This window comes from Copadichromis virginalis, linkage group LG5, assembly GCF_057382275.1.
Source record: "Copadichromis virginalis isolate Kocher_CV1m ecotype Utaka linkage group LG5, C_Virginalis_male_GT1.1, whole genome shotgun sequence".
In the NCBI taxonomy this organism is placed as follows: domain Eukaryota; kingdom Metazoa; phylum Chordata; class Actinopteri; order Cichliformes; family Cichlidae; genus Copadichromis; species Copadichromis virginalis.
The window spans coordinates 8,680,151-8,699,992 of record NC_140622.1 but is presented as its reverse complement, the minus strand read 5'-3'; the positions used below and the strand labels follow the sequence as shown (position 1 = coordinate 8,699,992).

The 19,842-nt window shown below is 39.8% G+C and overlaps 2 protein-coding genes and 1 long non-coding RNA gene across 11 annotated transcripts in view; 2 read left to right on the top strand and 1 right to left on the bottom strand.

Moving 5' to 3' along the window:
- cntn4 (contactin 4) overlaps positions 1-1,467 on the top strand; it is a 213,203-nt gene extending 211,736 nt beyond the window's left edge. For both annotated transcript variants that reach the window (XM_085455753.1, XM_085455752.1), the window contains exons 21-23: positions 58-170; positions 250-418; positions 796-1,467. In XM_085455753.1, coding sequence (XP_085311879.1) covers positions 58-170; positions 250-418; positions 796-887 — 374 coding nt within the window. In that variant the 3' untranslated portion in view covers positions 888-1,467. The remainder of the gene's footprint in view (positions 1-57; positions 171-249; positions 419-795) is intronic.
- Positions 1,468-9,162: 7,695 nt separating this feature from the next.
- The window catches only part of LOC146708883 (band 4.1-like protein 1), a 102,351-nt gene continuing 91,671 nt past the window's right edge, over positions 9,163-19,842 (bottom strand). For all 8 annotated transcript variants that reach the window (XM_085455744.1, XM_085455746.1, XM_085455748.1 and 5 more), the window contains 5 exons: positions 16,704-16,763; positions 15,346-15,441; positions 14,740-14,820; positions 14,534-14,650; positions 9,163-12,844 (listed from right to left, as the gene is read on the bottom strand). In XM_085455744.1, the coding sequence (XP_085311870.1) occupies positions 12,839-12,844; positions 14,534-14,650; positions 14,740-14,820; positions 15,346-15,441; positions 16,704-16,763 (360 nt within the window). In that variant the 3' untranslated portion in view covers positions 9,163-12,838. The remainder of the gene's footprint in view (positions 12,845-14,533; positions 14,651-14,739; positions 14,821-15,345; positions 15,442-16,703; positions 16,764-19,842) is intronic.
- On the top strand, positions 18,317-18,790 carry LOC146708885 (uncharacterized). The gene is made up of 2 exons (XR_014920391.1): positions 18,317-18,540; positions 18,734-18,790. It is a non-coding gene; the product is annotated as an uncharacterized LOC146708885 (long non-coding RNA).

The following is a 19,842-nucleotide window of genomic DNA, read 5'->3' as shown; positions in this document are numbered from 1 at the left end:
AGTGTGCCACTGCTCAGCTATCATTTTAAGGTAAATGATGTGTTTTTGCTCTCCCAGCACCCAGTCAGCCACCGGGTAAAGTGGTGTGGAACACGTCGAACTCCAAGATTATACTGAACTGGGAGCAGGTCAAAGCCCTGGAGAACGAGTCAGAGGTCACTGGTTACAAAGTAAGCACCCAGACGCCTTGTTTTGTTAGAAAATTCTGTCCCGTGCCACGCTGCCATAATTCGATCTCGTCTTCTTCAGGTGCTGTACAAGAAGAATCGACACAGTCGCCCCAGCATCATGGAAACAAACACCACCTCTGTAGAGCTGGCGCTTCCTACTGACGAGGATTATATTATCCAGATAAAGCCATTTGGTGAGGGAGGGGAAGGCAGCAGTAGCAGGCAGATCACCATCCCAAGGATACCAGGTCAGTGGAGAGCTAGTTAGTGTCTCCCTCGTGGCTGAGCTGAATAATCCCCTCCCCTGCTGCTGTCTTGGCAGAACAGATTAGCTGCTCCAAAGCGACAGAGACTGGGGAAATAATGTTCTGCATTTGACATTTGTGTAATTACAGCTTCTACGTGACACCAAAAAGTATGTAAAGTAAAGTACTCTATTTAGAGTCCTTTCTGTGCCTCACTCTGCTGCTCAAGGAGTAAGATGAGAACATGTTTTTGATATTTTTATCAGCTCTTAATTGCTAAAGCAGGTTGAAGAGATGTCTCTTTAATAAGAAAAAGGTGGGAAAAAAAACTTATTTCTCTCATAGACTAACAGCCTTTTTCTTTTCAACACCTTTTTCAGGCCCCAACGCAGTCGGCTCAGCATCCAAGGTCTCCACTCTATCAGCACTCAGCACAATAGCACTGTCTTTCACAGCGCGGACATCTTTATGACAAACGTCTCGCAGCAGGCGTTGCATCTGATGTGAAGACGGCGCTCCGGCAGAACGCAAACAAAGCCCACTCCGGTGTAACTAGATCCATTCATTTAGATTTTAGAAGCAAAAGGAAGACGCCGAAAGAAAAAACAACAAAAAAAGACAAAAAAAAACGCCATTGAGATAACAGGGAAGGGGTCCCCTTCAGCGCCCAGGCTAAGTAAGGGAGATTGACCGATGTCGTGACTATGTTGTTACCAAAGCAGCTTTCATAAGAAAAAAATAATCAGAAAAAAATGTCTTATATGCATTTTTTTGTATGACACGTTGAGCTTTTATAGATTTTCTTTTCTTAAATAAATTTAAAGTCTGTCTGGGCGTATTGGGTCAGAACATCTGCATGACAAGCAACATCATCAAATTTTCCAGTCTGGAGGTGAAGAATGTGATTTGACAGATCACCCTTTGTCTTCTAAAATAAGATACTACTTGTGACTTTGGTTCCAGCAGACCAAAGTGAGGTTTTTTTCTTCATTTCTGTTTCTGAACTATTTAAAAAAAAAAAAAAAAGCTTGTCTCAAAGGACTGCATCGACAGCTTTGGCATATGCTGCTATTAATCCCAGTTTGTAAAGAGACAACTAGCATTAGACTTTACATGTTAATGCTTTATCATTCTAGGAAAGTGGCTGTGGGTCATCTTGATATATCAGATAATCCTAATAGGCACTAAGCTTGGAAAGTTTTGTCAAAGCAGTCACATGAAATGTGAACACTGAAAGCGTTATGAGTTGCAATCATTCCTCCTGTCCAAAGATGGCATAGCTCCACTGCAGCCTCATGTTAGCTTAATCTACACTTGTGCTAAAGTCCAACATGAGGTTCTGGTCTTGGTTGTGCCGTGCTCAGACCACACAATTATTTTAATAAACATGCTCAGTGTGTCACGTTAAAAGATTCCAACGTCAGATGTTCATATATGTTGTTTTTTTCTGAGTCAGAACATATTTGGAGGGCTAAATTATCAGCAAAAGCTAGCTTGATTAGCAAGCAAACCTAAAGTGTACAAGTATAACGCCCCTAAAACTGACCAAAATTAAACTATAACTTCTTGGACAAGCTGTACCTCACAGCAAGTAAGTTATAGCTTGTATCCCAACTGTATCCTTTTTTTTTTAATGATAATCCTACTCAGAATTCTCTCAAAACCCACCAACACCTCAAACATGGTTGAGGAATCCAGTTCAGTGACTGAATTAGCGAAGGTGAAGGCTAACTGGCTGCTTGGCCAGGCCACATCCCTAACTTTAATCCAGAAACAAACTCCAGACATGTAAGCTATGAAAATAGTTTGCCCCAAATACAATTTTTATAAACTGTATATACCAAGCTTTTTAAATAGCAGCTGTAAAGAAGTTAATTGAATCACTCTAGTTGAGCATTTTAACACAAAAGTCTATTAGAACATACTGTCTTTTGGAATCAGCCTCAAATGACCATTGAAGGATTTGCATGTTGGTTGTAAGCTATCCAATATGCAGCAATAGTTTTTTGTCAGCTCTCATTCACTCAACTGGCTAAAACATGCCTCATAACCTTGCTACATCTTTCTGGCCATGGTACTTTCACGCTAATATCCTATAGTCTTAACCTAGCACTGACTAAATGTTTTTTTGATGTGCCAGTTCCCCTGTTTGTGTCGCCTTGCTGTGCTCCAGCAGTTTTACTGCTATGAAGACAGAACAAACCTCCACGCTAATAGCTGGACTTTGCTAACTGTAGAATGCTAAAATGTTTCTGCTGAACTCTAGAATTCAGTCTCGGACCACAGATCATACTGCAATTGCACTTGGAAGAGATTTTAAACAGCCGGTACGGACAGAAGGAATGATCACAGGGAGCAATAACTGGTTTATTTGTATAGCGTGAGTCTAAATCCCATCATCCTCGATGCTAAAGCATTAGCATATTAGCATGCCACGTTTTTGGTGCCAGTCCCTTGATGGGTCGGGTTACCCAACAGCTCCCAAAATGTCGATGAAGTACTTAAAGCCATCCACGTGATAATTACCGACTTTGTAACCAGATGTAACATCGAGCTGTCGTTGAGAGCTTCTCCCCTGGGTTCCTCTATCATGGCCGTTTAACAGCAATGGGAACCGGGCCCTTGTGGCTGTCTCATGCTCCTCATTCTTTAAGTTAGTCCTGTGTCTAGAGCTATTCTTTGCCTTCTGTGTGCCTCATCATATGTTCAAAATCCTCAGGTCCTTAAAGAGCCTTAACTTATCATATGTATATCAAAAACATTAGAAACATAGGACTATGAAGCAGCCGTGGTGATGTTTACATGCAGCTTTGTGGATAGAAAACTGTATGTAGTGAGGGGGGCCAGCATCCTTTTCCTGATGTTACAGAGGTGAATTGAATGGCATTCTGCTGTTTCGCATGGGATATTGGCAATATATGAGGCCTGGTGCATTTTTATAGGTGTGTATTCTTAATAAAAAAGACAATGCTGCTGATCTTTTCCTTTTTCCCATCGTCTCCTGATGCCATGTGGGGCTGCTGTGCTACGCAGAATACAGTGCAGTCTGTATGTAGCTTGTAATCCAGTTAAGTAGTTTGTAGTACGTTGAAGGGAAGTGTACTGTAGGCTACTGGGTCTTGCTCAGAATCATGCATTGAGAAATGTGTAATATACTGTTTTGTACACTTCAGATCGTTTATATAAAAGAACCTTTCTAAAGAGATGATTTACTTGGTTTTTATGTATCAACTCTGTTTCATACTGTAGCTAACTGTTGCTCAGCATGACTGTAATTTGTCCTCTCTTACGTCCATTTGCAAAACCGAATGAATGGCTTAAGGACCGTACAAGGTTCGTGCATCTGATAAGTTTGTGTATACTGTGCGTGTACCATGAAAACTGAACCTCAGCCTAATGTCTATGCTTCTGTCTCAGTCAGCCCCTCTGAGATGTGCTGGGTCTTCTGCTCATATACGCGCCACAGGAGAGTTTCTTCTGTTGCTGTTCGTTGTTTATACTGTGTTAATAAAGATTACCGATTTATAGAACAATGCTGAGTGCTTCTGGTGCATCAATATGATATCGGCCTGCATGACATATTGCAAGAAAGTGCCCCCCTTGAACTCTTTTCTGTGATACACCTGCACCATTTCATAGGTTTTATTACAACGTGCCCTGAAGGCAGGTAAAATACTAGGAGGACTTCATTCAGTGTAGTGCAGTCAGACTTGGGAAATCTTCACACTACAACTATGACAGAATGTGCCAATAGCACTCATCATTAATACTAATAATCTGGAGAAGAAGCACAGGAATTTTAGATCTCCATATTTAGCAATCAGTCTCTCTTTCCAGATATTCCTTAGCTCAGAATGTGTTTTTATCTCTGTCGATTTTCTCTTGAGAAGTGGCTTCTTCCATGCAAATAGCTGCATTTTTTTTTTTTTATTGGTTTTTTTGTTTTTGTTTGCCTGAATATTCTCGGATCTCTATCTGCCTCTTCATCCCTGCCGAGACTAATTTCTAAAACTCTGGACTGTAACAGAAATATTAACGATTGACTTTGTCTTTCCATTAATGTGAACAGGGTAACTTCACCCCCCCCCTTCTCTTAATGATCCACAGCCTTGCCTACCCAAGTTGCAATTTCTCCTCCAGGACGTCTTTCTTTTATTCTCTTTATTAATCTATTATTCTTAATTTATTTATTTATTTTAGCTTATTTGCAAGTCTTGGGCCTGAGTTTGCATGTTCTACTTTTTTTTCGCTCTGGTTTCCTCCCACAAGCTAAAGACGTAGATGTCAGGTGATGGCTCAATCACATTAGAGTAAGAATAGGACTGCAACCTCCTCACAACTATGTAAAATCAGTGGCTGTCCAGTGATTGCACTGAATTCTTTTCCAGTCAGAAACCGATTGCGAGTACCTGCAGAAACCGACTGGTTGACCAGAGGTTGACCGTGCAACACCCTCAACCTATGGGTGACCACTTTGAAGCAACTGCACAGGTCACCTGGTGGGAGGCAACCTATCTCCAAACAGTTGTAGTCTATGTATTAACAGACCTCTCTGCATTGAATCATATCTGTTATTAACCTCTGTCTCTCTTCCACAGCATGTCTTTTATCCTGTCTTCCTTCTCTCACCCCAACCGGTCGCAGCAGATGGCCCCGCCCCTCCCTGAGCCTGGTTCTGCCGGAGGTTTCTTCCTGTTAAAAGGGAGTTTTTCCTTCCCACTGTTGCCAAAGTGCTTGCTCATAGGGGGTCATTTGATTGTTGGGTTTTTCTCTGTATCTATGAAGCGCCTTGAGGCGACTTATGTTGTGATTTGGCGCTATATAAATAAAATTGAATTGAATTGACTCAGACCGACTCCAACTGCTACATGTCTCTTTGCAATGGAGCTTAATTCAACTGGTTGTGTTTTATATGAAAGCAAGGTTGCAGTTAAGCCTTTGTCCTGCAGCAATCACATTGCCATTTGTGAATGAATTTCTGTTATAAATCCATGAGGTTCTGGATGGACTTTTTCTCTTTTTGGGGGCGGGGTAATAATTTAGAATTAATTTTTTACAAGACAGTAGAAGAGACAGGAAAGGAGGGAGGAGATGTGTGCACATTCAAATCTGCAGTAATCTTTTGGCAAATGGGTCAATCGCTCAACCCATTGAGATATATGGGCACCGAGACCTGCAATTTTTGATGATTTAATCACAGTTAATCATCATATTATCACAAATCGATCTAAATACACGTTATTGACAACTTGACACCAGTCAGTCATCCTATTGTCATCACTGTCTTTACGTAGCAAAGTTGCTTTGAAGACAGCAGCTGACTGAAAGTGTCCATGGCACAGCAGTAATTTTAGTCATGCCATGGTCTCCAACCACTGTTTTCCCTAGTGTGACTGTAGCTTAACTGGTGACTGTGATAAGGCTGAATGTGTAGCCATGAATGAATGTGTAACTGTGATAGCCCTGTAATGTTAACCAGTCTAGGTAGGAGGGGAAGAAGAAAGAAATGTAGGTTTTTGATAAATAATAAAAACAATTACACAAATGACAAATCTGCAGCACTTGTGTGATGCTGTCAGGATGGAGCAAAATTTCTGAGGAATGTTTTGAGCAACTTGTTGTTCAAAGAATTAAGACAGTTCTAAAGGCAAAAGGGGGTCTAACTCGATACTAGCAAGTGTAACTAATAAAGTGTCCAGAGATCATGCAATGCGTGTTTATATATCCTCGGACAAACAGTCTAAAAACAAGAATGATGAAGGAATTCTGCCATCCAAACCCTCTTCTCTTTATATCTCCTCATATCTCATGTGGAGAAATAACCAGAAACACAAACTGTAGACTGTATGTGTGAATTGGGCCCTGGCCCTTTAAATAGTATAATATACAAAATTGTTCAACTGAACGATTGCAGCACATTAAATCTGGGTGTTTTAGATGTCAGCCTATCCAAACAGGATTTTGCTGGTCTTCCTGAGAAGGTGAGTGCACGCAAACCTAAATTAGCAACATTTTTCCAGATATTGTCCCATATGTCACATGAATTTTTGAGATTTATAAATAAGTACTCCAGTATTCATATTCATCAACTATCTGGTTTGTGCATAGTGAAGGATTTCAAACATGTCCGATATCTAGCTTTGGTGCATTAATACACAGTATCTCAAAACTGGAGACATCAAAGACAAAGTTAATATGCAAAGAGATCGGGAAAAAAACTTTCAGTGGATTAAATATTAGAATATTGTGTAAATGTTTCATGGATGGAAATCCAAAGTTGGGATTTTTCAGCGTCCAGTCTTGTTCGTTTACAGAGATGTGTCAACAACAGATCCATCAAAGGTCCAGTGTGCATTCTTCCGTATATTGTCTGTATCTGTGATGAATACAAAGGTATCACTACCTTAGATCATACCAGATTTTAGGGCTTTTATTCCAGTGTTAATAGGAGGACCGTCGGCTGTGAAAATAGCTGGATAGATGAATGTACTGAATCATGCTGGAAATATTTTATTTTTTCCTCCTAGTTCAAATATTTTTATATCAGTGTTGCACAGTTGCCAAGGCTGTGCCTTCTGCTGTTTTGTGTTACCCACTTTATAAGACATATCACTAATAGGAATAGCAATTACTTTATTTGTGAAATTCTTTCAGGCATTATCAAACACTATCAATCCATTACCTCTAGCTGCTTATCCAATATTAAGGATGCCAGCTCAGAAACATCACAAACAACATCAGTGCATTGCAGGGCTAACAGAGAGAGACAGCCAACCACACAATCACACACTCTTATATCCACACATATGGACAGAATCATCACTTAACCTGACTTTGGACTGTAGGAGGAAGCCAGAGTCCCCAAAGGCAACAGGTGACCTTGACTGTTGAGCCTTCCTGCTAACCACTGCACCAATCAAATACCAGTGACAAATAAATATGTATTTTGTAGAGGACTCCATAATAGTTATTCTTGACATACTTTACATGTATAAATTGATTTCACCTTCTAGCAGCGCTGACATAGCTCTAAGTGTTCTGTCCTCACTAAGCGTTGCCCTCGTGAACGTAGACTCAGCTATACAGACAGCTAAACACTCTCCTAATCAAAATCCAGGGAACAGGCCAATGTGTTGAGTTGGATGATTTAATATGGAAAAAGTGTGAAACTGTTGACAAAACCAGAAATAAACCATTAAAAATGTTGCCTCAATATACAGTATAACAAACACATATTCAAAAATATGAGCACAATATTTATCTGCTTAGTGAGTGCCCGAATAAAACATCAAATGAAATCACACTCATGATCAAAACGTTAAAGAAACCACATGACATATGAGCTAGCTTAACCTCACTAGCTTAGGTTATACATGCATTCAAATTAAATTCTAACTACAAACTATATCACGCCTTCACAACAAATAATAATGCACACAAGTTGTCTCAGTGATAACAAACAATATTACTCACAGATGATGCCGTTTATCAGCTTGTGAAGGCATGGATGGCAACAGATTAACGGAGGTGAAACTGCCTCTGGCTCGATCTTACAGAGTAAAAAAAAATACACAAAAACAACCACTAGAGGGCAAACTGCTGCAGAACAGAAAATACCTAATGCCAGCATACTAAGCGGTATCCATTATTCATTCGTTATTTATTTTGAGTAAACTGTGCAGACCTAGATCCTTCAATTCCCATCATCCAACATGTTATTGTCGCTTCAATTCCAATTCTAATTATATTAGCCCTTAATAACAAAAAAAGTCTCCTCAAATTGCTTTATATTAAATATTGAAGGTAAATACCCTCCAATAATACATTGAAAACCCCAACGATCAAACAGCGGTAATGCGCGAGCACTTGATGAAAGTGGGAAAGAAAAATTCCCTTTTAACAGGAAACCTCCAGCAGAGGGGCGGCCATCTGTTGTGACCAGCTGGGCGTTAGGGGAGGAAGACAGGATAAAGACACGCTGTAGAAAAGAGTCAGAGACTAATAATAACTAATAATTAAATGCAGAGTCGTGTATAAAAACCACTGAAAGATGGAGGGTCCACCTCCCATCCTACTTTTAAATACCATAGGAGCCACCGATAATCTGACAGCAACGTGCTCTATTGGGGTGATACGGTACTGATTAATCAAGACCTGCAATGGAAACTTATTATAAATGTGCAAATGCCAGCTGGTGATATAAATCTAACTTAAAGCTGGTAAAAAGAAATCAAGGGGGTGAATTAAGACATAAGTGGATTTCTGTAGCAGCAGTGACAGACTCTGGTATGGGAAAAGCCAGAGCAAAATAAATAAATAAATGATAAAACTGGGACACAGCCATAGTTATCTACCCATCATGGGCAATTAGAAAAAAACAATCTGTGCAATGAGACTGTATGTGGGGAAAAGAAAAAAGAAGAATTTTGACATAATTGGCTTTCCGTACCAGCAAAGGTGAAACTATTGTGACTTGTAAACAATGTGAAGACATCCTGCAGGTGTTTCGCAGACTAATATAAGGTGATTGTATTCTGTGTGAAGTACCAAGTGATTTTTGAAGTTCAGTGAAAATGTTGAGCATGCTTCTTTGGTTTCAGAAATCCACTAGGTGGCACTAAGAGCACCCAGAAACCCACTGCAGCCCACTTTTACTGCATGTACCGAACATGGTCACAAGATGGCAATACAGACCAAGGCTGTTTCCATCATATTCACTCCAGCAAGAATCCTTCACTACTCTGGTGTTACAAAAGAAGCCCTTTATTTCACAAGCTGAATTGTAAATGTATGGAAATATTCAAGTAACAGAAGGGGAAAAACAAAACAAACATTTCCTCAAGTTCAAAAAGAAATCCCTCTCCCTTCATTACAGAATCAGAGACAGTGTTTGAATCATACTGAGACATTTATTTATGCATGTATGTTTTTTTCCATTTAGACTGAATGCAAATACAGCAAATACACACCACCAAGCACTAGGGGGATGTAGAGCAAAAGGCAGTGGAGACTTGGAGGTGGAGGCTTTACAGCAGAGCAGTTTGATGGTCTTCACAGAGGGAAAAAAACTCACATCCGTGATCCATACTGTGCTGGTTTTCTAAAGTTAATGGGGCCAAAAACGTTCGTCATCTCGTTGAGGACCAACATTTCATATTCAGAGAGACTCCTTTTCTCGCTGCCTTCAAAGTCATATTCTTTACAAGACAGTAATTCGCTTTCGAGACAGCTCCTCTTCACCTTGGGTGGAGAGGAGAGGTCGTTCCTCCATCTGCCTCGTGGTGATTAAGAGCACTTTCAGGCGTGCACTGATAATTGCTCCCGCGGCTCTTAACATAAGGCACCCATTCGTGTGACATTTCTATTGCACCGCTGTCCTTCGGGTTCTACTTACTGCCTCGTCCCTCACATAAAAACACATCTCTGCTCCTGTCAGTTTCTACAAAGTGTACAGGCTAATACACAGAAGTACAGATATTTATATATAAATACAGGTCCTCCATCCTCCAACTCGCCACCTCATTACACAGCTTCTCTGCCGATGCCTACAGTTGTTCTTTTCCATCAGTAGTGTGTCCAGACCTACAGCAAAGACAGGCTTTCCCCCCCAGCAGGTTACAGTACATGTGCTGCAAATCATTGCAAGCAAGTGCCTTCTCAACAGTCCAGTGTCATATGACCAGGTAAAATAAAACAGAGCAAAACGGAATATACAAATCATCAGTTTTCTCCTGTTTTCCACAGACACCACCAACAGCAGGTCAACAGGTTCAAATCAGGGCAAAGGGAGGATTAGATGAAGAGGGCAACAAAGCCATGGTCACAAGTGTTGGAAAGATTCCTTCGAATGTCATTTTACAACTCCGTGTTGTTGGTTTTGGTTACGCTTTGATACACACGACAGTTCACAGTTTTCTCCCTTTAGAGGACACAGAATAAGAAGAATGTCTGCTTATTGCAAATCTCACAAGCAGTGCGCGTCACTGCTTCAGGTAACAGTAGCACGAAAAGTTAACAGTGACAGCGGGGACACAGGCTAACACGGGTCGGGCTCCGTTAGAGGGATTTGTATGTTTGATAGCTGATGCATAGTATAGTATTAAAGGTCACCCAGAATCGACGGATATACAATATGAGACAACCAGCACGCTGTGTGGGTGGAGGCCACTTAACGCATGACATACTATACGCTTTGTCTGTGATGTGAAAAAGGGAGGAGCCGACCACTCCTATAAATACAAACTCATAAACCACAACTTCAAAAGGTTAACCTGAAAACAAAACAAAAAAATGAGAGAGAAAAAGTACCCTTGTTAATCTTGTGTCTTGAACTCTTCAGGCTGTGTCTGCAAACATGCGCACAATCCAAGAACCAGTCGCTATTTAAAGAGCTGCTATGATCAGTGGTTTTACATAACAAGCTAATCAAAAGAAAAAAACTGACTCTGTAGTTTCCTTAGCATTTTAGCCCCTTTCAGCTCACTGTTTTGGTTCACTCTTACACCTTTTTACAGCATGGTTTACGCTGCTTTTAATAAAACCTCGCGCTGCTACCGTCTAAACATGAGCCTGCAGGTAGGTTAGCAAAGTTAGCATAGTGAAGAATTTTACAGCAAAACAAAATCCCTGAAGAAAAAAAAAAGAAAAGAAACAAATCATACCAGCACTATAAGAGTGCCGACAGCGATTAAGGAATGGATTTGAATTATTAGCTTGGTAGAAAAAGAGCTACAAATAAATGCTAATTCGTGCTAATCTGGCTGTTTGCTTAAATGCTAACAAGTTCATTATCACAGATGTCTAAACGTGAAACTGGACAGATAAGACTGTCGTCATGTCGCCATATCATAATTATCTTGATAGCAATATTATGTCAATAAGTAAAAAAAGTTTTTGACAATTTAATGATGATAGCAATAATGCTAGTGTTTAAATTTTACCATAGCTGTTAAGTCAGAGTAGTGATTTTTTTGCAAAAAAGAAAGTCAAAGTACAAAGTACAGAGATGACAAAAGTCTAACTATAACTGTACAAATACACAAAAAAGAGCAATTACATGAATATTTATGCTGTTATAATATGTGCATCGCTAACGCTATTAATATTTTTTAAATATCCCAGCTACCGCTTATGCACAGTTATTACGATACTGCTAACGTCGATTTTGTAGTTTGGGCTTGTTAAGCTCTTTAAACGTGGCCAACATTAGTAAATCACAGCTGGTGGCTTTGATGTCAACATTGGCTTTTTGCAGCCCAACTTTACAATCTGGAAAACCAGCTCTAAGTTTGGAGCCAGTTGGTTACAGCTCTGTCAGGGAGAATTTACAGCATGTTCACACATAAAGGCTGAAATGTCCAAAAACACAAGAGTGTCAAACAAACTCTGTTTCCCAATGGAAGTCAGTAAAGCAAGTAAGGAAAAAAGAAGTAAATATATATCACAAATAGAATATTATTTATATTTAAAATTTCCTCTGAAAACCCTAAAACTGTGACCAGCATCTCTTTGTGTTGGTGGTGAGCTGACAGCAAAACAATAACAGTGAAGCTGGACGAGGACAGTGATGCTTGTGTGTTGAAGACTGGGACCAGTTTCAGCTGTCCTCTGAATAGTTAGTACAGTCTGTCCACCATTCATTGGCCTCATGTATTTTACACTTTCTCAACGGTCCTCATTCCCACTTCTCCGGGCTTCCAAAGGCGGACATATTCATGTGTGTATTTTTGTTTTGTTTTCATTCCCCCTGCTATTTTTAATTGAATCATGCAGATTATAATCTTCTGATATTATACATATTTCATAAACAAGCAAACACTGAACATAAATTAGATCCTCTATAGATAAAAATGTAAAAAGCTAATAAGACAGCAGTTGATTATACTGAAGGTGGCATGGCTAGGAGATGGCCAACAAGCAAAAAAGGCTGGCTCTTGCCACTTGGCACCTCCCCATCCCTACCCATGCTACCAGCATTGTCCCCATACTTTCTCCCACCCCTCCTTTTCTCTAATAATAACAGCAGCACGGGGTAGACGTGTGACCCTTAAACACAAACTGTGAGAGGTGACACCTCACTGGTTCAAACGAGCCAAAACATGTTACATTAAATAATATGGAAGAAATGTGAGAAATCTTCCAATCGAAGATTTTTCCTCTTTCCACTAGAGGGTGGAGGGCTGGGATCGGCCGGTACGGGATGGGAAGCCGGGTCAGATCAGAGGCCAGTCACAGTTGGTACGTCTAAAGGGAAAGGAGTGGAGGTCTACTGCTTCGTGGAACGCAGTCTGTTGTCGTGTTGGTGTGTACACAGTGGGGTAGAAAGTCCTCTTATCGGGTTGGTGGCATACTGCAGGGCGGGGCCGGAGACACACAGCTGGAGGATCCTCTCCTGTCCCCCGTCTCAGGAGCCACCATGTTCAATCAGGACTGCAACCACATGACAACACATACATAAAAAGATGTTTCGTGCTCGTGAGCATGTATAAATCTGTTTTTCTTCTCTTTCTTCTCATTTTTTTGTGCCATGTGTAGTCACTCTACATTAATACACTAATTTTGCATCTTTGTAGGATTCGTCTCTCCTTTTTGTTCATTTAAGATGTCTTTATAATGGTTTTGTATCTTACTACATCCCACAGAGAGCTGAGCCCTTTTTCCACGGAGAACGTTTTACAAACTGACTTTTTTGGTTCCAGAACAGCCGATCAGTGTTACTTCAATCAGCTCTGAGTTCAATCACCCTCAGTCCATGTGAGTAGAGAAAGAACACCATTATCAATGGCGCTACAATACCAAGATTCACCATAGCATTTATTAAGTATTTTTATCCAGTCATGGCAGAAATAATCTATGAGTTTGACAGAAAATAATCTACTTTAGTGTTCCCCAGTATAACCATTTACAACTTCATCTAATATCAGCCTTCACCGATAGATGATGCCTCCTATCTGTATAGCACAGCCATAAATACCAAGAGTTAAATAATAGTATCAAATTTAACAACAAAAAATAAAATAAAAAACAGGACAGGCAATATTTTAGTATAGTTTTCGGAGGATGGGCCATTTTCCATAAGGAATACAGATCATGTTGGGACCGAATAACCCACTATGAAGAGATCCAAACAGACCCAGACAGGATGAACTGGCAAATAACAGTCCAACTGGATGTGGAGCTGATCTGGTTTGAATCTCTAATCCTTATCTGTTTTAGGACTCAGTACTCTGACCTGTTTGCTGAGCCAGAAAAGCTGAGATTCCATCATCTGAGGGTTAACATACTCAGAGGTGATTACAGTGATTCCTGGAAGAGGCTGGAGGTACATTTTCATCTCATTTTAGCTATTTTGCTTTCTTTTTGTATCTATTCTAGTTCCATTTGTTTGATAATGTTCTGCATCTTTTGTAGGCATCGGGTTTATTACTCTTTTCTTCTCAATTAATATTTATTGTATAGTTAGATGTTTTGTATCTGTATGTAATATCTTTCTTTCTGTTGGTTGACATTTTGCATCCCTATGTTACTCATGGTTATTATGCACGTCATTTAGCAGTCAATTTATGTCTTTGTATATCTTTTTGTGCATATTTTTCATTCTCTATAGTAATTTGGAACAGTTTTGCATCATTTTGTTTTCATTTCTCCTTTGTAATGTGTGTGCATCTCTGGCAAGTCTAAACCACTTTGTATCTTCTTGGTCATTTGGTCTGAATCTGTAGTTGCATTATTATGTAGGTACTTGGCATTTCTTTAAGGTCATTTTTCATCCTTCTATAGTCCAGTTACATCTTTACAATAATTTTTTAATATATAGTTATTGTCATTTGGCATCCCTCTGTAATCATCTGTTATCTCCTTTGTAGTTATTTTGTATCTCATTTTGATGTCTAGTTGCTTTATTTCTCTCGGCAGTCATTTCCCAACTGTTTATAATTGTTTTGCATTTCTTTGGATTAGCTTTGCACCTAGGTGGCCCTCTGTACTTGTTCTGTGTTTTGTAATCATTTGGTTAACTTTCCAACAAAAAACCTTGAGTCTAAGCATAGGCTCTGTGCCTGTCAAGTGCTTGAAGTAATCCTTAAAAAGTACAGAGTTCTTGTAACAAGAGATATTTACCTCTGCTTTCTGTTGTAGCTCCTCAGTGGGCGACTCTGTTTCCCTGATAACTACTGCTTTTGTCACCAGCATGTCAGGATGCTGCTGCTTTGCCTCTTGGATTGCCATGGCAAGTGCCTGGGGACATAAAAACCATCAACGCGTGTGTCGTAACCCTCTCATCCGAACATTGCTTTGCGAGGGTTTCTGTGAACAGTGTCTCTCACCTGATGTTGGTCCACATCATCATCTCCTGTGATTATAATCCTCTTCTCGATCCTGGTCTCTGAGTAGCCTCCTTTCACAGTCTGTTGAATAAAGAAAGAATGAAATTTAATGAATCATATAAAATGACACACAAGAAAAAGCAGCAGTGTGTTGTTATTGTAGTCTATTTTATCCATGTCCTCCTTCCAATTTACACAGATCCATTCAGTTTATTTAGTGTGAGACTTTTTTAACTGTTAAGTGATATGAAACTGGTGTCCTGTAAAACTAAATGTGTCTTTATGCACTAAAAGTCTTGATAACGTAGAAACACACTGAATCATGTTGTCTAACAGTAATTCAGTCCTAATAGAGCTGCAGGGAATAATGATTTGTATTATTAGTATTCATGTAAAGCCTATCAGAGTCGATCACCTTATCAAAATATATTGTTAACATATTAATTACAGTTTCCTGTTATTAATTAAGAAGTTAGGAAAATAAAATCTATTTGATCTTCCACTCCAATGCATCTATAAGGACGGGTAACGCAGACAAAGATGTGATGGCGCTGACCTAATGCTTCGGCCATCAAACTGTAACCATAGGAACTCATGAAGTGTTACCTTGGTAACTTGTGTCGTGGTTGCTGAGGTAACGTTCTCAGCAGTGATGGTCAGCGGGGACACAACAGACTCTCTCCCCTGGGTGCTGGCTTTTACCTGCAGCACAGTCATTAGAGAGCAGTTATACACAAATAGACGAAGCTAACAGCAAAAACATGCTCGGACACAACGTGGGATCTAAATCAAAGATCTGAAATCTGTTAACTGTTATCAGAGTTTCTGTGCACCACATGCCCTGGTCAACAAAACTCTCTTTATCAGCTCTGCCAGCCTTGGGGGATCTCGGCCTCCTGGGATCTAAATCAAAGATCTGAAATCTGTTAACTGTTATCAGAGTTTCTGTGCACCACATGCCCTGGTCAACAAAACTCTCTTTATCAGCTGTTGGTAATAATACAAGCCACTGACAATGCTGATGTGTGCAGCAACAATTTGCTTTCTCTGCGTTATAAAAAAAAAACTTCACTAACAGCTGATCTTGTAATGATTTCCCATAGAAGTACATTCTTTGTAACTTTGCGCCTAATAAACCAGTGAGTCTCATCATAGTGGACTGTGCATAACAACAAAAATCAGCTCCACTGTCTTGAATGACAGTTGGCAACAGCAGTCCTTGTTCTGCTCTGCAACGCCGCTGCACCTGCTGCAGGTACTCCAGCAATTAGATTTTCAGAGCAGAACTTAAAGTTGCTAGCTGTAGCCACACCGGTAAGAAAGCGCGAGATGGGATGTGTCAGTGGTAACCGATTAGCAACAACTGAACTTTCAAAATAAGAGCCAGAAAATTCGTCACTAGTACACTGATCACATTTTTCACACCAATGAACAAAAAGATTGCACAATATGCTTGCAGGGCTTGTAAAGACAAGGGGACGATGAACACAACTGTTAGTTCTATTAATGTACTCTAATGTTTCGTTTCATCACATCAAGTGAGACATGCTGATTGGTCATACAGCCTTGAGCAGTTGTTTTAGTACTTGGCCACATATTTAAAACATCAAGCAAAACTCTAAGTTTAGCATTTTCAGGACTTTGACTTGGACAGAAATATAATGAGCATCAAGAAAAAACAGCTATCACTGCTGGTAGAATGTAAATGTTGGAATCAACAGACTATATTACAAAGAAACACGTGAAGATATCTGAATGTGGTCCTGCAAACAGCTGCCTCGTGTAACATTATTCATTTCTACAGTCATTCAACAGGATATGAAAGTTCAACGCAAGAAGAGAGGAAATCAGTGGACAAATCGCTAGGGTTTCTCACTGTGGACACACACACACACACACACACACACACACACACACACACACACACACGTACTGTCCCTTTGCTCCTCATCAAAGATACTTACAGGAGAGCCATTTTCTTTGACGGCAGCAGGAGCCTCCTGTGGACTGACGACTCCATAGTTCTGAAAAAGAGGAAATGGCCCTTATTAACAGTCTTTAATGAGCTTTTTAAATACAATCTGTGATTAGTGCAAAGAAGCATTAGTGCATATTTAAAATAGAATAGTGTGGTTTTGTTCTCTGCTAATTGTAGTGGATTTAACATTGCACTTTGAGGAGTTTGATTTTACTTCCTTTTTCATAGAGTTTACATTTCAATTTTTCACATTTACATTTTGAACCACCCCTGTTATAGAGACAACATATATATGATGAAATGAGGCCGTTCATTCTGACACACTACAGCAGGAACATAATGGTCATATTCAAAAACCTGAATTAAGGCTGCTCCTCAGTTAATGACAATGCCAGGGCTGGACCTCCACAACAGACATTTTGGCATGTCAAACAGGACAAGCGGCTATAAACAACATAATGAGCACCGTCGCTGAGCTGCTTCATGGTGTCACTGCTGTTTGGACAATTTATTCTAATTTGTTTCATCTGTTTTTCCTGTCGAGTCAAAAAGACCTGCTGTTAATGCTGCCTTACTGTCTTTATTTATTTATGTCATTAGATACAGTGAAAGCGATCTAAAGCACATCACACATGTCTGCTGGTGAAGTTCTGCTGTTTATCTCTGTTTATCTCTACACTGACTCGTTAAAAAGTCTCACTTTAAAGAAAGTGATGAGGACTGATTTACTGCTCCATCAAATCCAAGTCAACAGTGTTTGTGCTGACAGCATCCATTTCATCATGGATATATACAAGGTAATATATAGAAATAAGAACACCAACCTCTGTACACCCCTGTACTCAAACAGTACATATGGATACAGTAAAGGTAATATAAGTACAGCAGTGTGCTCAGAAACAAGTATTGCTTTGGCATTTTAGCAAGAATAACTATTTTGTGCAGGACTTTTGTATAAAAGGTGAAGTTTTTCACTCTTCTATGCAAAATCAGATATTTGAGGGATTTTATTAAATGTATTAAATGTACAACGGTTCAATGGGACTTCAAAGTGAGCTTTTCACGAGCCTTCATTCTTCATTCGAGGGCATCTCTTGGTAGAATTGCTAGTGCGTTCAAGATTATTGTCTCACTGAAAGGTCTCGTTCCTTTTTAAGGTCAGCTCAGGTAAATTACAATGTCTTCCAGCAGACATGAATCAGCTAGCAGCTAAATGCTAGCTGCCCAGTCCTTGATGTCACCAAAGTGACGATATTTTCTATCACCATATTTGGATGGCATGAGAAGCAAGTGGTTAAATAAAAACTGAAATTTGATTCATTTATCCAGCAGATTGTTCAAAAAGAACAGCAAACACATTTTTCCTCCCAGTCGCGTTGAATAATTCTTTGTGCCGCAGAAAGTGCTAGAAACATTCCTCAGAGATTTACATGCCAGCATCATCCAGTAGCTGCATGTCCTTGACTTCCTGTTCCACCACATCGCGAAGGTGTTCCATGGGATTGAGATCATGTGACTGTGGAGGGCATTTGAGTACAACAGACTCATGATGAAGTCATGTTGGTGTGCATGGTGCACTATCCTGCTGAAATGCAGCCATTGTAAATGACCCAGATTATTTGTTTATTTGATATTTTTCAAACAGTTAAATCCCTGAACGAATTATACCTTATAATATAGATTAGACTCTTATTTTGAAATTCGGAACGGTCAACTTCCGGGAAGGAAGATCGTACCGCAACTGCTTGCCGCAGAAAGGATTAATGAGAAGGTTATCGTTTTCCATCCATCTTAAAATTAGCATCTAGCTGGAAGGCGAACAGGTATGTTTGTGTGTTGTACTTGTTGTTTACATTTCGGACAATTTGTAAATGTATTACTTGATTGTTAATAAGTTTATGAGCGATCTAGCAGGCTGACGCTAGCACCTCCTGTGCCTTTTCTGTGAATTGATTAGCATAACAGAAACGTGGTTATATCAAGTGAATGTTTATTTGTTTTATGTTATGATTACAGCTCTTACGATGTGTCTATGGCAATTTGTGAATAAATGGGTTGGAATACCCCACCATGGTCCATCCGTAATGATCATTGAGTGCATCGTCTGAATAAAGTCCGGCTGGAATGCTACAGTAAGAGCTGATCCCCCGCATCATCCTGCTGCCATCCTGCACCACGGAACCACGAGGACGAGTCACGGAGCTGTGTTGCTATTCGTCTGGGATTGACAAGACATTTCACGGAGCAACTCAGTGCCATTCTATGGGTCTTCTAGACAGAGACTTTATAATCATCATGCAGCTGGCTTAATGGTTTGATGTGACGGTCAGAAAAGGTATGGAACATTTCATTCTAATCGACAAGGAAAGGACATTCATTCTCATCAGTGGTGGTTAAAGGGAGAGAGGTCGTCAACTACTGTGGACATCTGCTGCATTAAGACACGACGGACATGAAGTAATAACAAGTGAAGTAATTTTGTTTATTGGTATTTACCACCACTACTGTATATTTATCATTCTTTCTACTGACTCAAAAGGGGGTGAAAGAGGGGCATTTAGTTCAATTTGTAACTGTACAATAGTAATGGTGTATTGATCTGTGTTTAGCATAAGAGGTTTACTTTACCACATCAGTTTGCAACAGCTAGCAGGTTGCATTCATTATTTTATACATTTCTTCTCAATGTTGTGTTGGTTATCCGCTTCTATTTCAACTTGGTTTAAAGTGCAAAGATTCTCCTCCCTTCTGTTAATGCAGCCTGTAAGTTATAGTAACCACAAGCAGCTCATTAACTAAAGCCTGCAAATTAGATAAGTAAATAACATAAACACGAAGGAAATGGAGACTCCCTCCTCACAAACAGAACTAGAGCATCAGATAGTCGACCTGCAGAATAAAATCAAAGGGCTTAAAGCGTCTCTTGAAGACACATCAGAAACTACGGAAATAGAACTTTTGGAGAAGGAAATTCAACGCAGAGAAGAAACGTTGAACAACTTACAAGGTGAGCTTAAGGAAGGCCTCCGACGTTCCACTCGAACAAAATTCCCAACTCCAAAGGCGCTCGAAATGCAACAGGAGGAAGCAAGAAAAAGGGAAAGAAAGTTCATCTCAACGTACGA